The sequence below is a fragment of the Mus musculus genome, chromosome 2, assembly GCF_000001635.26.
Source record: "Mus musculus strain C57BL/6J chromosome 2, GRCm38.p6 C57BL/6J".
Taxonomy (NCBI): Eukaryota; Metazoa; Chordata; class Mammalia; order Rodentia; family Muridae; genus Mus; species Mus musculus.
In genome coordinates this window covers 20,556,072-20,571,393 of record NC_000068.7, presented here as the reverse complement: position 1 = coordinate 20,571,393, position 15,322 = coordinate 20,556,072, and the positions used below count along the sequence as shown (strand labels likewise).

Genomic DNA, 15,322 nt, shown 5'->3' with positions numbered 1-15,322 from the left:
AGAAATAATTTTGATGCCAAATTGGGAAAGAAAGCTTTGAATGTGCTTTGAAAATGGAGCCAAAGTATCCATTAAAGGAAAAATTACAGGCAAATTAAGAATATGCTTTTTCCCCGGTGACATTGAATCTAAGTAATTTTCTCCATGATGATCTGAAAGCCCTGTAATTCTCACAGAAATCTGGCAATTGAACCCATCTCCCTTCAACAGAACAGGAAGGCCTAGGGTGTGGTGAGGAACACACAGAGATACTGCCTTCCACTGGAGTCTGGAGGCCCAAACTAGAATTGCTCCTGAGGACCATGGAGAGAGAGAAACACAAGCTCCCCTTTCCAGTGAAGTGGCATAATCCATACATTACTATTCATGCTTGCTAATTAGGCAAAAGATGAAAATACGATGTCATTATTTGCACAGTTTAGTGATTTATTTCAGTGGGATGTATACACGTAGATGGCCTTATGTCAATGGAAGGACAGTATGCAAGTGTTTAATCTCATAGCTTACAAGATCAATGTTCTTGGGACCAGACAACTGGGTGAGCACCAGGAACCTATGTCAGAATTCATGTGACTGCCCTGTGTTCAATGAGCATAACTGTTTCCTAACATCAACAATCTTGAAGACCTTTCACTATCAGTTCAAAACAGAGATATGGAAGCTTAAAATGTTTTATAGCTGGGAAGTGGTGGTGTATATCCAGCACTCAAGAGGTGGAGGTAGGCAGATCTCTGTGAGTTTGAGACCAGCCTGGTCTCAATATACATTGATTATTTCCTCTATCTATCTATCTATCTATCTATCTATCTATCTATCTATCTATTTTCATAGTACAAAGTCCCTCATCTTTAGGAATGGAAAGGTCATAATACATAACAATTGTCTGCATTGTATGGATAGATCACAGCTCTTCTTTTCACTCTTCCTTTTCTTCTCCCTTTCCCCTCCTTCCTCCTTTCTTTGTTAGAGACGGAGCCCCAGTGTGCAGCCCAGGTGATCTGGACATCTGTGTTGCCTAAACTAACCATGATCTTGTAACGTGCTTGCCTCTGCCTCCTGATGCAGGGGACTTGAGTCATCATACTCAACTTCTAAGCTTTCTTGTGAAAAATCAAAACTATTCTATCATGAGGGTCTTAGAGAAAAGTCAGCTTTCTTTTCCTGCTTTCCAAGCAATAAGCCCCGAGCGAATGGGTATCTGGGTTCAAATGTTAGGCTTCATGCCTCTGCCTAAACATTCACTTGCTATACTTTCTTAATGAATGTTTAAGGCAATCCTTTTTTAAATGGACAAACCTTGGCAGGGGGTCAGCAAGTTAATTGGCTGGGAGAAGATAAAGCCTATAAAACAAAGCTCTATGCCCATTTCAAAGACTCATTTCAAATGCACCATAAAGTGGATGGGTAATTATTACTGTGCCCAAGTTTTGGAAAATCCAACATAAGACATATGACCTTTCTAGCCAAATGAATCCAGAAGTGATGATTTAACCACATTCCTCTCCCGTTCACCCACAATTTCCTCAGGATGGTGTGTGTGTGTGTGTGTGTGTGCGCGCGCACACACACGCATGCAGAGAGGCGTGCCAAGCACTTGTGTAGCAAGTAAAAGTCCAAGTTTGATCCCCATCACTGCAATGAATAAATAGCAACTCCCAAAGCAACCGCTAGCCCCAGTGTACAGATGATTAAGTAACTGTTATACATGGGAGCTGCAGGGCAGGAACTCAGAGTTAAAGGGTCAGCTACCACTGTCAATTACAGGGTAACCGGAAAGCACATCTCTCTTTAATTAAAACTAAGGTAATAGGAAATGTCATTTATGAAAAATCCAGACCCATATACTGCAAAGTGACAGGGAGTACAAAGAGAAAGGCAAGTTTCTTTTTTAACCAAAAGCCCGAATGAGAGGGTAGCACGCACACATCAGCAGGCACCTTTTCTCATTGAAGTGTCATGACTCTTACTGGGCATCAACTACAACAACAAAGAGACTCTTTGAAAAAGCCAACTTAGTGTTAGTATTAGCATTCTTTTCAGATTGCTTCAAATACCCCCTTCTCTCTAAAAGTCTTTGCATCTTGGGTGAACCCTGCTCCTGGAGACTCATGTGGCTTTCCACATACGGACAGCAGACCGTTCATTCATCTTACTGGTTCTGTGTATGCCATTGTCCCAGAGATAAACTGGAGCATAGATGAGAACATAAATGGCCTTTATTCGTCTGTATCCTCCTAGCAGCTATGTGAATGTTGACTCTTAGTGAATTTCTAATAAAAATTCATTTAATTTTTCCAGATGCCCAATGTTATGAATAATTCAGCCCCATATTATCAAACCTGATAACTTTCCACTCCAAGTCTTTTACCTCTGATTACAGCTAGTAAGATGACCATGATGGCATCCCGGGAGGTGTCTTTTGATTCTTGTCACCAAGTTACTGAGAGATTCACTGGCAGGTAATAATCAAAAGTAGCAAAAACAATAGCAAAATGGACAAAAGTCAAAGTATTTGGAAAAATAATATATAAAAGATCAGTTTTGGGGGGATGGTGAGTATGATCAAAATATATTGTGAGAAAATTTAATAAGTCAAAATATAATTAGGCTTATTACTGGGTGAGGTGGTACATGCCTATATCTCAGCACTTGGTAGGTGGAGGCAGAAGGTTGGATGGTTTGATGGTATGTAGGGAGACGCTTTTCTCAGAAACAGTCAACTGATGCAAGAGATTGGGCTACTTGCCCAGTTTCCTACTCTATTAACTCAGAGTTGCTTTTGGAAATAAGAGTCCTCTTTCAGACTTCATTTTGAATAGAGGCAAGAGCTGGAAAAGAAAGACAAGCAAAAGGCTTGATATCTCATGGGGAACAGAGCATGCCCATCACCACCATGGAATTCATAGTGTTAACCATTATAAGGATGATGGTCACAGGGTTGTTAGAGAAGATTTGACACTCTTTAAAGGACCAGATGTACACTGTGGCATCATCCCGGTGATTTTTGTTTCCCTGAAAGAAGCATTCGTACAAACAAGTGTAAAAATCAATACAACCATTACATATGGTTCAATGTAAAAACTCCTCAAGCACAGGGAACTGACGAAGGTCATAACCAAGGCCCTTGAAAACGGTTGAAGCCAACATGGTAGTAAGTTCCGGCTGAACTGATGTAAGAAAAGAGTTGACTGGGCCAGTGAAATGGCTTAGTGGGAAAAGGTGCTTGCTTACAAACCGATGACATGAGTTCAATCCCTGGTAGAAGGAGAGAAGCAACTCTAAGAAGTTGTCCTCCAGCCTACATGCATAGACACACACATACATGCATATGTACATGAACACATATGCTAGTCGGACAGACAGACAAACAGACAGGAGTAAAAAGAAAAAGGAATGTTGGTGGTGGCTCACACCTTTAATCTCAGTATTCAGGAGGCAGAGGCAGGCAGATATCTATGAGTTCAAGGCCAGCTAAGTCTACAAAATGAGTTCTAGGACATCCAGGACAGTTACACAGAGAAACCTTATCTTAAAAAACAAAACAAAACAATAAAAAAATAATGTTGGTTATCATAAAAGCTGTTTCAAGAGGCTGAGGAAATGCCTCAATGGTTAAGGAAGTTTATTGCTCTTGTAGAGGATGCAGATTTGGTTCCCAGCACCCACAGACGGTTCACAATGGTCTTAAACTCCAGCTTCAGGGAATTCTACTTGCTCCTCTGGCCTTCTTGGCTTCTATATGCAGAGAGTTCACATAAATTCACACATGCAAACATACAAACACATAAATAAAGAAAAAAACTGTTTTAGGATGTGTGTGGAGGTGCACACTTTTAATTCCAACACTCAGAAGTAAAATCCAGAGGCAATGCTGCACAGTGAGACCTTCTCTCAAAAAAAAAAAAAAAAGCGTTTTGGATATTTCCTTCCCTGTTCTCCACAAATCCCTATGTTGTTTTTACCATACAGTTTCTACTGTAGCTATGCTCTGCAATGAACCTCAGAAGAATATACTCCATCCCTGTCAACTCAGTGGCTTCGTGGAATGTCTGTGCATGTTACCCTTGGTTGCATTTCTTTGCATACATCTGTCAATGCTGAAGCTGGTCTTATTGGCTCAATGGACTATCTCAGACGTTACCTTGCATCTGTTTACACTACACTGTCAACTGGGCCCAATCTAGAGCTGTCTCCTGTTTTCTCCATTGCTCACCCTCCTCTCCCCTCACTGCTGGGTATGCAGTCACTAGATCCCTTTAAAATACATCTTTTTCCTGTCCCTCTACACATTTCAGATATAGAAGAAACATATGAAAAGGCTAGGTTTGACCACTATTATATATGTTGCTCTCAGCTGCCTCAGAGCAGAGAAAGAAGCATGACAATGTACTTGTGTGGATCGGGGTTCATCAGTGACAAAGGACAGTAGGCCCTCTATAGCCACAGGTTCTGAATCTGTGGGTTCCAGGTTCATGAATTTAATCAGTAACATGACAGAAATATTCAGAAAGATATATATTGTGCCTGCATTGAACATGTAAAAAATATTTTGGTCTTTTTCAATAAAACAGCAAATTAATCCTATTTACATAGAATGTACCTTGCATAATGTACTATGAGTAATCTAGAGATGATTCAAAGCATATGAAAAGGTGGATGTCGGTTCTTGGGAAATGCTACACCTTTTAAAATCAGCCTCTACAAGTTTTGGTATGTATGGGAGCCCTATAACCAGTCTCATAGATTACAGTATATAGTTTTATAATATCCAGTACCAAATCTATTTGCCTTAAAAAGCTTAAATTTTCTTCCTAAACCATTGTGAATAGCTACATGTATGTTTATTTACATGTATTATTTTTCATACTAAAATTTATGGAAGCTATCCATCACATTGAAAGGAAATTAGCTCCATCACGAGTGAGGCCAGGTAACAGAAAAAAAAAAGGAAAGAAACGCTTCAAATCCAACAACGGAATGCACCATTGGCAGTGTCCTAACTCATTCCAGAGGCAAGCAGCTCAGTAAGCATTGGGAAGTTAAGGAAAGGCAGGGACAGTTGCTTTAGACATCCAAGAACCCATTGTCCCTCCCAGAAGACACTGAAAACACCAGGCTTTCCTGTAGCAGTGTTAAGACCAAGGCAGACCAAGGTTAAATACAATGGGCTGGTGTGGCAAGCATTTCCCACATCACTCTCAAGCATGGCCCCGCAATGGTCTAGCATTTTGTACACTTTCAAATCTGAGCCACCTCTGCAGACTCTTCCTTGAAAGTTCCAAAACAGAGTAACCACCTCACAACTGCAGAAGCACAACTGAGAAGCTAATGAGTGGAGGCTAACCTCCTCTGTGCATTGATCTCCACAGGTTCTAGGAAGCAGCCCAAGTGTGGAGAGAGGAGCAACAACATTGCAATGGGTGACTCAGAGGCAGCACCAAATCACATCCAAGACAGATGCTAGAGTTTTCATATTAGGGGCACTTCCTTAGGTGAGTGGACCTTGTCTCTCATCTGTGATATTGAAGTGATTTACTGTACCTTTCTCAGGCATTTAAATCCCCCACTTCACCTAGCCCGTAACTTGGGACTCCTGCAAATATTACTAAACAGACTAAGGCCTACCCACCTGATTGGCAACATATGCCTGTACCCATGCTTGATCACTCAGACTCTTAACTATTTTCTCCTTGTGTGGGTCCCATTGGACAGGTGGAATGATATCTGAATCCTCAGCACAACTGTATACTTCTGCATGACTTGGACCCCAATTCCTCTATTCTGTCTAGTCTGTTCTCTCTTGCACTGTTTACACTGGAACATGGATGTATTGGTGGTACATACATACATACATACATATAAACATACAAATATACATACATATATACACACACACAGACACGGATATAGTGGCGATATATACATGCACTCACACACACACACACACAAATACTTTATAATTGGGTAGTATAGCATAGTGGTAGCTATATGTGAAGGTTTCTTTTCCTCCACTCACATGCCAGAGGAGGGTCTTTCTTCTTGTGTATGTCAATAACTGAGTCCTGAAAGGCCAAAGCACTCTGTCACCATGCCTTGGCTCAGCTGATGCAAAGAGTTCACATATCTAAATGTAGAATGTTTTCCATGGTTAGATCAGGCGAATATCTTCATACAACATCAGCTTTCCAGAGCTTTCTGTAGAAGATCCTGCTGCCAGAACTTTAAAGCCTGGGAGAAAAGTACTCAATCAGTGCTAATTAAATCCAGAATTAGAACTCAGGGCCCACTTCCCATATGAACAATGCAAAAATCAGTACAGTGGGTCAGTTCAATAACACGCACAGTGCACATTTGCCAGACAGCCTAAAGCCTGGTGCCAAATTCCACATGCCCATCTCAGAAGGCAAACCAACAGAGCATTAAGCCACCATTGTTCTGTGTTAGGACATATGCATACAAGCACAGAGGGGCTTGTGCAAACAGCATCTGAGGCCTTGGCATTAACACCTCCTGCATCTCTGCAACTCGCCAACTTCTACAAAGAGGTCCTTGACCCTCTGACTCCAATACTATGTGGCATTATTGCCTTTCCCGCCCCTCCTGAGTGTCCCATCAATGAGACAAAGAACAGACACCTTCATGCATAAGGTCAGTAACTCAACACTCCAAGATTAGTCATTTTTGTCACCTGTACAATGAGATATTTACAGTCCAGATAAAGTTGTTAGGACACTATTTAATAGTTCAAGACTGTCTTTTAGAATATGCGTTTTGGGGTGTAACAATGAATGTTGACTGTAACACTTTTGGTTTTAACTAGTTAACAGAAACCATTCAGTTTTCAGAGTCTCTGTTCCAGGTTAAGGACTTCCCAATCAGTCTGTGAGTTGTTCTAGGCAACAAGCATGAAATGTCTGCCTGAAGCACAGTTGCTCATTTGTGTCTTCTTTGTAATCTTTCAAAGAGATACAACTCTGGACTTGATGGTTTTAGCTGTAAGCACACACACACACACACACACACACACACACACACACACACACACATGCACACAAACAAGCACAAGTGCGAGTGAATAAACATCCAAGCTAAGGATGATACAGTGAGAATTCTTCCATTCTAACCATCTTTCTTTCCTCCGTACACCCTCACAACTGAAGACTAATGCCTTATGTTTTCTTTACAAGGTGAGAAAAACAAACACAAGGGAGGCTTGCATCACAGAAAGCAGAGGGCTGGAGGCTTCAGCCCTGGGAAAATTCCTAGTAGAGACATCTGAGCTCTTTGGAGCAACTGAGCCAAAGCACAGTGGATGGCATGGGTGTGTGAGAGTGAGTGTGAGTATGTGTGTGTGTGTGTGTGTGTGTGTGTGTGTGTTGGACCTAATGGGACCAGAAAGGAAGTGGAGACTTCTTTAGTTTTCTTTCATACCCATCCTTTCTCCATCTGGAAGGAGCAGGCCGGGGAGGCTTCTGCTGAGTTTGTCAGCTTCAAGCCTGCTCAGGCTCCCAAAAAGTAGACATGGTTAAAATAGAAGGTTTAGTTCCAAGCTCTAGAGCATTGGTTCTCAACCTTCCTGATGCTGTGACCCTCTAATACAGTTCCTCATGTTGTGGTAACTCCCAACCATAAAATTATTTTGTTGCTATTTTATAACTGCAATTTTGCCGCTGATATGAATAGGAATGTAAGTATCAGATATGCAGGCTATCGGATATGTGACCCCTGTGAAATGTTGTTTAACTCCCAAAGTGGTCGCAACACCCAGGTTGAGAACGACTGTTCTAGAACTTTCTAGAAAGGGCTCCTAAGTACAGCCCATAGTTAGTTACAGGTATTCTGAAGACATTCCTGTCGGAGTAATTTCAGATGATGTGGCAAACCTCTAAGAAGCCCTGTGAGTGTGACTTTCGGACACTCTCTTTCCTGCTTGGGGACACACCCCCTCCCACACAGACACTGCTCTCTATTATTTCTTTAATTTCCTGGTCACTTTAAGCAAGTTAATCCTTTGTCCCAGTTTGTCTCTGCTCCAACTAGCTAGTTCGTTATCTCCAGAGCTGCCCTGCAGGCCTGGGCTGAGAAGCAGAAGAGCCTCCTGGGAAAAGGCATCGGATGACACCATGCTGATAGGCATCTCTAGGTCCACTGACACAGTAACCCTAAGCCAAAGAATGCCAGGAATTGCTCCTCACTGGAGCACAGGCGCTGTACACTGGATGCCTGGGGCTGGAGGCTCTGCTGAACCTCGTACAAATTCACCTTTTCACGCTGTTCTTTTACCTCATACCCCATTAACCCCAGAGTTTGAAAGCGAGTCAGGGTTTCAAAGATCCTGTGCCACTTCCAGAACATGAGCATGTGTGTGTGTGTGCTTCTTTGTGTGAGCCTCCGCTTTCTGGGTTTAGAGGCCACACTAACTAATCATGTATGGTACTGTCTCGTTTACTGCATATGGTGAGGCATCCCTGTCAATGCAGCACTTGGGAGGCAGGAGGACTGCTTGGGAGGCAGGAGGACTGCTTGGGAGGCAGGAGGACTGCTTGGGAGGCAGGAGGACTGCTTGGGAGGCAGGAGGACTGCGTATTCACGACTAGCCTGTGCTATATAGTAGAACTTTGTCGCAGAAGACGGAGGATGGGATGTAGCTTGGAGGAAACATGCTTGCCCAGCATATCCAGAGCCACTCCCTAGCTCGCACTCACTGTAAAATCGGCAAAAATAAAAGTTTTACTTGTAACGTCACTTTCCTGATTTAGAATCTGTCTATATATATATAACGCTTGCAGTGGAAGGCACTCATCATCAGAGACCTTAAAATACTAGTGAATATGGAGAAATGGCTCCGTGGCTAAGAGTTTGTACTGCTCTTGCAGAAGGAAGGAAGTCTTGAGTCTGGTCCCTAGCACTCCTGGTAGTCAGCTCTCAATGGCCTGAAACTCCAGCTCCAGGGCTTCCCCTGGCCTCCTCAGCTCAGCTGGACAAAGTCTGCTTAACACAAGACCCCACTCAGCTTCAGTGGCTACCAGAAGGGACAGAAAAGAGTAGGAGGTGGGACCCCAATTAGGAACTAGAATTCTGATTTATTGAATACTGGCATATAAGACACAGGGTGTGCGTCCAAGCCCCCTGTCCACAACCATTTGCCTTCCCTCAAGAAAGTTACAAATCAGTAGCATAATATGACCCCTAGAAGACAGACCCTCAAATTCTACATCCCTAGCTTCCTCTGGGTCCCAGGAGAAGACATTTATTTGAGCTATCTGGATTTAGGAACCCCCTCTACCATCCAGGGTTGATCTAGTTAACCTTTAGTCTCCTGAGACTTGAGATTGTCTGAGTTGTGTGTGACCTGAATTGATAATCAGATCAAGACTGAGAAGAAATAACTAGGTGGGACATGGAGCAGGAAGAAAGTTTGTTTTGGTTTATGCTCTAGAAGATGGCAAAGAGTGAGAACATGGGCAGGGGGTGGAGGGGGAAGGCATTCTTGTGCTGCTTCAACTCATAGTGGAAAGTATTAGAGCAAGTGTATACATGTTTGAGACTGGAGAGCTCTAGCTTTAATGACCTGTTCCCCCAGTAACTAATCCAGTCCTTCAAGAACTGACCCCGGGCTGGGAAATGGTGGTGCCTTTAATTCCAGCATTTGGGAGGCAGAGGCAGGCAGATTTCTGAGTTTGAGGCCAGCCTTGTCTACAGAGTGAGTTCCAGGACAGCCAGGGCTACACAGAGAAACCCTGTCTCAAAAAAACAAAAACAAAAACAAAAAACAAAAAACCCAAAAAAAAAAAAAAAAAAAAAAAGAAAGAAAGAAAGAAAGAACTGACTCCAGGCCCAGAGAAACCCATCAACCCTCTAGTTTCAATCAGCCATATCTTCGTCCTAACCACTCATTTATATGCACCCACATGTTCCCCCCATTCAAAGATAATTTTACAGCCCGTCTAAGTCTGTCCCTGGGCCTTTTGCCTACTTTCCATATAAGGAAGAGTAATTTCTTCCTTACCTCTGACCTGATCACCTGCCTTGCTATTTCCTGACTCTTCATAGATCCAACATTCCCTATTTTCACCTGCTTCCTTGTGCTCAGGACTATCTTGGAGAAATAAATGTCTGAAGAAAGTACACTAGCCAAGGAATAGACCTTCAGCATTGACAGCAGCAGTGTAGTCTAAATTGAACACACATATTTGTGCATGCACACCCACATACGTGTTCTCTCTCTCTCTCTCTCTCTCTCTCTCTCACACACACACACACACACACCAAAAAGCAAAACCACATATTTCCCAGGCCATGGTTTCTACTCAGGCTTATGGAAACTACAGTTCATTCTGTTCCTTCAGAAAACATTATTATTATCATTATCATTATTATTATTATTTATTTTACTGTGTTCCTGTATCAGACCTGGTAACTATCCCTATTTTATGAGGTTTCATCCCCAAACATAATTCTGTCATTCAAAAGACAGCTCCATGAAATAACAGATCAGAAATACATCAAACGATTCCGGCTTTAGCGCTTTCTTGGTTTGAAGTTTTACTTTTTCTCTACATGAGCTTCTACGAAGTCCCTCCCCTGCCTCCACCGTGCCAAAACCTCCTTCCTCATGGGACACAGCTGATCAGTTTCCCCAGCACTGTGGAGCCTTTCGGCTCCTCCTGCCCAGGAGTACAGGGCCCCTGCCCAGATCAGTACAGGGTTCGAAGTCATGCAGGAACAAGATGGAACACGCTGAGGCTTTGTCTTCCCGGTGTGGTGGCAAGGCAGCCTGCAGCTTGGTATGTTTTAAGAAACTCAATGGTAGAGCTCTTTGCCTAGCTCACCCATGGCTGCACCACCACATGCTAAGCAGCCGCACTTCTAAACCAGATGCCCACAGTTTGATTTCAGAACCCAGCAAGGTGAGGTGAGATGCTCTTTAGTCAGAAACGCTCCATTATCATCAAGAAAGGCTTTTTTTTTGCAGAAAATTAAGAGATTATGTTTTTCATAATAAAGGACAACAATTTAGTTATCACTAAACAAGGTTTAACAACTGAGAACAATCAGCTTGGACTTGAGAACTATAATTTAATTTAAAAGTAACCATGTGACCCCCAACATTCCCTGACTCACATTCAGGACAAAGCAGCCAGGAATCAGAGACACCTGGGAAGGGAGACAACCCCTAGAATCATGTGACTTCTGTACCTGTCTCCTGCTTGCTGCGCCATGGGGCCCTCCACAGCAGAAATACCCAAGGCTTGTTTTCCTCTTTGGCCTTTCCTGTGGAGAGCAGACTGAAGGCTCCATGTCCAGGTCCAGCTGTGGCCATCAGCCAGACCTTAGCGTTCTCTGAGCAGAAAAGGGCCCAGCCCATGAGTGGCAGGTGCTGCCCCCTCCAAGTGCAGTTGAATTGCAGCCTAGTCCATTTGTCTAACTAGCTGGCCAGATACAACCCACACACACACAGACAGACAGACAGACAGACAGACAGGCTCAGGAAAGGGAGTGTGACTCACTCACAGATAGGAAATACCAGTTTTTTCACTGCTATGCAAATGTACCATGGGTGGAGTTTTACCATACACGGATGTGGACAGCAAAAATCCTAGCAAGAATGTCTCTCTTTAACATACATTTCACTTGGCCAAATAAGCTCCACCCACATACCAATTTTAAAGAAAATTGGAGCAAGCTGCTTGGGAAGGGGCCGTTTCTAGCTCCTGTTTCTGGTGTGCATGCTGGGACAGTTCATGAACACTGGGATTGGAGGCAGAACTTTGTGTAAATCACCATCAACTGACAAAACCTGAATTGCCAACTGTTTCAGCCCTGCCTCATCAACTGGGAGCTTCAGCAATAACTGTATAAAGGGCTCCTATAAGGAGTTAAACAAACTGACAGCCAAATGTTTGAAAACTACCCAGGGCCATCCTTACCACAACACTGGGCTTTCGATGGGATCGCTTACACCACCCATCTCACCTGGCTACTTACTGCCCTGCTCTCTGAAGCTGTAGAAACCCACTTTCAGATTCACTCTGGATCCTCAGGGCAAGAGGAATCCAGGCCATAGCAGTTCAAAGCCCACTTCCTTGCCTGTGAAGTGTGGGAGTTGACAGCTACTTCATGAGCTTGCCAGGAATTTTTCACAAGTCCAAAGTGACCAAAGCCCAGCACTGAAGGTGTCAGCGGGACTTGACGATGCTGAGAGCCCAGCACTGGGAGTAGAGCACATGGTAGCCTGTGGGGTCCCGGATTTGACACCAAAACAAAACAAAACAAAACACAAAAAGCAAAAACAACAACAATAAAACAAACAAACAAACAAACAAAAAAAACCCCACCAAAAACACAGTCTACACTTCTGATTTTTTGCCAACCTTCCCACGCATGGTACATTGAGTGTGTTGGCCTAAGTCAGGTTGCAGGAGAAGTGTCAGCAAATTCTCTGAAGTATATATCACTGATTTTTCTTTTTCAGTAGAGAGCAGATGACGAGCCAAAGGTCACGAGTATTAGTGTGTCACTGGAACAACCCTGAGCCAGGAACCTAACATAGATATATCTTGATTTGGATAGACATCATGGCATCCTGGGTACTTTGCATGCCGTGTACCTTGTATTCCTAGGTACCTTGTTTTGTGGTAAAAAGGAAACACTTTAGTAGCCACAGCAGACTTTCTGAATGTGTTTAGAAGTAGGAAAAACAGAACAGAAATAACATTTGCCCTTGCGGGTTAGCGACAGAGGTAGAACTGTGTTTGTGAATACCATGCATGGGACCGGGACCCACAGATAGCAGACAGATCCCCTGAACTCTGTGAAGTGCTAGCTTAGGGCCTCTCCAGTATGGTTCAGACATCTAGTGTTCCTCTGAGGATTGCTGTACTGATAGAGAAGGAAATAGGCTCAATTAGGAGTGTCCCGTGCCTAGCTAGGTGGCTCTCTATACAGTAATATTTGAACAAAAGCTAAAAAGATTATCACTCCCTAGTTTGAAATCCTCTGTGCTACAGGAAGAAAATATTCCAAAGTCTTAAGTGTTGCTCAGGAACTGCAGCCTCCTCTCCTGGGTCACTTGAGTTTTTCACGGACAAGTACTCTGTTCCTTGGGATCTCTGCTCTTAATATTCTTTCTCCTGAAAAATCCAAGCGTCATTATTTTCTAGGTTGGCTTCTTCCCATTTATATCTCTTTTTTTCCTTTGTAGGATTCAGATCAACCTGAAATTCTCTACACAATAGACCCTCTTCCTCAAGTGATTTCTTTCCAGACCACAGTGAAAAACAAAATGACAGTGGTGGATAGCACTCATAAAACATGTGATTTGTTAAGGGTGAGAAGAAGGCCGTTGTTGTGGTTAGTACAAAGATGGCATGTTGGCACACCACACTTTTCATCCCAGCACTCAGTTTAGCTCTTCCCAGCACCCAGAAGCCAGAGTTCTTGAGTTCCAGGCCAGCCTGGTCTATAGAGTAAGTTCCAAGATAGCCAGAGTTATAGAGAGAAACACTGGCTCAAAAGTCAAACAAACAAACAAACAAACAACTCTCCTAGACAAAATAAAACAACAACAACAACAACAACAACAAATAATCAGTGCTCAGAAGGCAGAAGCAGGACTTCTGTGGGTTCAAGACCAGCCTGGTCTACATAGAGAGTTCACGGCCAGCCAAGGTTAGTTAGAGAAACACTATTTCTAAAATAACAATGAAAATAACTCACATGCCTAAACACAGAAATTATAGTCTAAGACCCTCTTTTTATGTTGCTAAAGTTACTAAAGATTCTTTTTTTAAGCTATTTTCTTTATTTACATTTCAAATAGAATCCCCTTTCCTGCCCCCCCCCAAAAAAACCTATCTCTTTCCCCCTCCCCTGCTCACTAACCCACCCACTCCCACTTCCTAGCCCTGGCATTCCCCTATACTGGGGCATAGAACCTTCACAGGACCAAGGGCCTCTCCTCCCACTGATGACCCACTAGGCCATCCTCCGCTACATATGCAGCTAGAGTCATGAGTCCCACCATGTGTTTTCTTTGGTTGGTGGTTTAGTCCAAGGGAGCTCTGGGGGATACTTGCTCAGGGACCCCTCCCAACCTGATCAACCTCAGATAACTGAGACATTGGACAAAAAGCCATCATGTCTCATAAAATGTCATGAGATGTTTCCAGTAGAGCTGTTGCCAGGTGAGTGCTCCTCACCTTGAATTTGGGTGATCTTGCAAAGCAGTGAACATAGAAGCTTATGTAGAGTGTGCCCTGCTCAAGACCACACAATACCAAATAGTCGAAGTAGAACTCAGACTAAATCTGCCCATAACAAAGGTGAGATTCCCTCTATGCCAGCACAATGCCACCAGGAGAGATGTGGCACAGTTGTCAGGTCAGGTGGGTGAGGAAGACAGGTGTGGGATAGAGAGTGGAGCTCTGTGTCTACCCCAAACCTGGGCTTTGTCTTTACTTGACATTGGCACACTTTCTGAAAAGAGCTTAAACCCCTAGTTTCTTGATGATATGTTCATACATTCATGGTTTATTTGGTTTTGTTTGTTTTGTTTTTGTTGTTGTTCATGGGGTACGAGAATTCTTTAAAACTTTTTATTGGCTGTGTGGTGGTGGCGCACACCTTTAATCCCAGCACTTGGGAGGCAGAGGCAGGCGGATTTCTGAGTTCGAGGCCAGCCTGGTCTACAAAGTGAGTTCCAGGACAGCCAGGGCTATACAGAGAAACCCTGTCTCGAAAAACCAAAAAAAAAAAAAAAAAAAAAAAAAAAAAAAAACATTTTATTGATTCTTTGTGAATTTCACACCATGCACCCCAGTCCCACTCCTCTCCCTGTTCCTCCGTATTCACCCACTGCCCTTGCAACCCCCCCAAAAGAAACAAAAAATATAAGAATAAATAAATAGTAAGAAAAAAATCTGCCATGGAAGCTGTGATATGCCGCTGTGTGTCAAACAGTTGGGTATGAGGAATTTTATTTTATGTGAAAATCATCTGATTCTATCCATTTGGTGATTTTAATTTTGACTCTTGTTTATTTTCTGTTTTGCAATGGTGGAGATGGAGCATGCCGACTCCGTGCTCTGTCGCTGTGCTATGGCCCCCAATGCTGAGATGAGTATTTTATGGAAACTCTCACAGATCATTACAAAGGCTTTCTAGAGCCCTGGTCCCAGGCTAGCTGTCTCCCACCTGGCCTTATTTCTGGCTATGAAAGTTGCCCAATCTGTCTTCTCCATTCCGGTGAGCACTTCTGAAATCCTACAGGGAAACAAGAAATATGTGCATGTGTGAGGGCTCAGGGGCACTGTACTCTGTG

General features: G+C 43.2%; 1 protein-coding gene across 17 annotated transcripts in view; it reads right to left on the bottom strand.

Moving 5' to 3' along the window:
• The window catches only part of Etl4 (enhancer trap locus 4), a 900,329-nt gene that overhangs the window by 239,142 nt on the left and 645,865 nt on the right, over positions 1–15,322 (bottom strand). Inside the window, exon 1 of one of the 17 annotated variants that reach the window (XM_006497417.4) lies at positions 11,200–13,787. The exons of the other annotated variants lie outside the window; for them this stretch is intronic. Within the exon in view, the coding sequence (XP_006497480.1) occupies positions 11,200–11,301 (102 nt within the window). The 5' untranslated portion in view covers positions 11,302–13,787. Of the gene's footprint in view, positions 1–11,199; positions 13,788–15,322 lie in introns of those variants that run through there. 17 annotated transcript variants of the gene reach the window in all.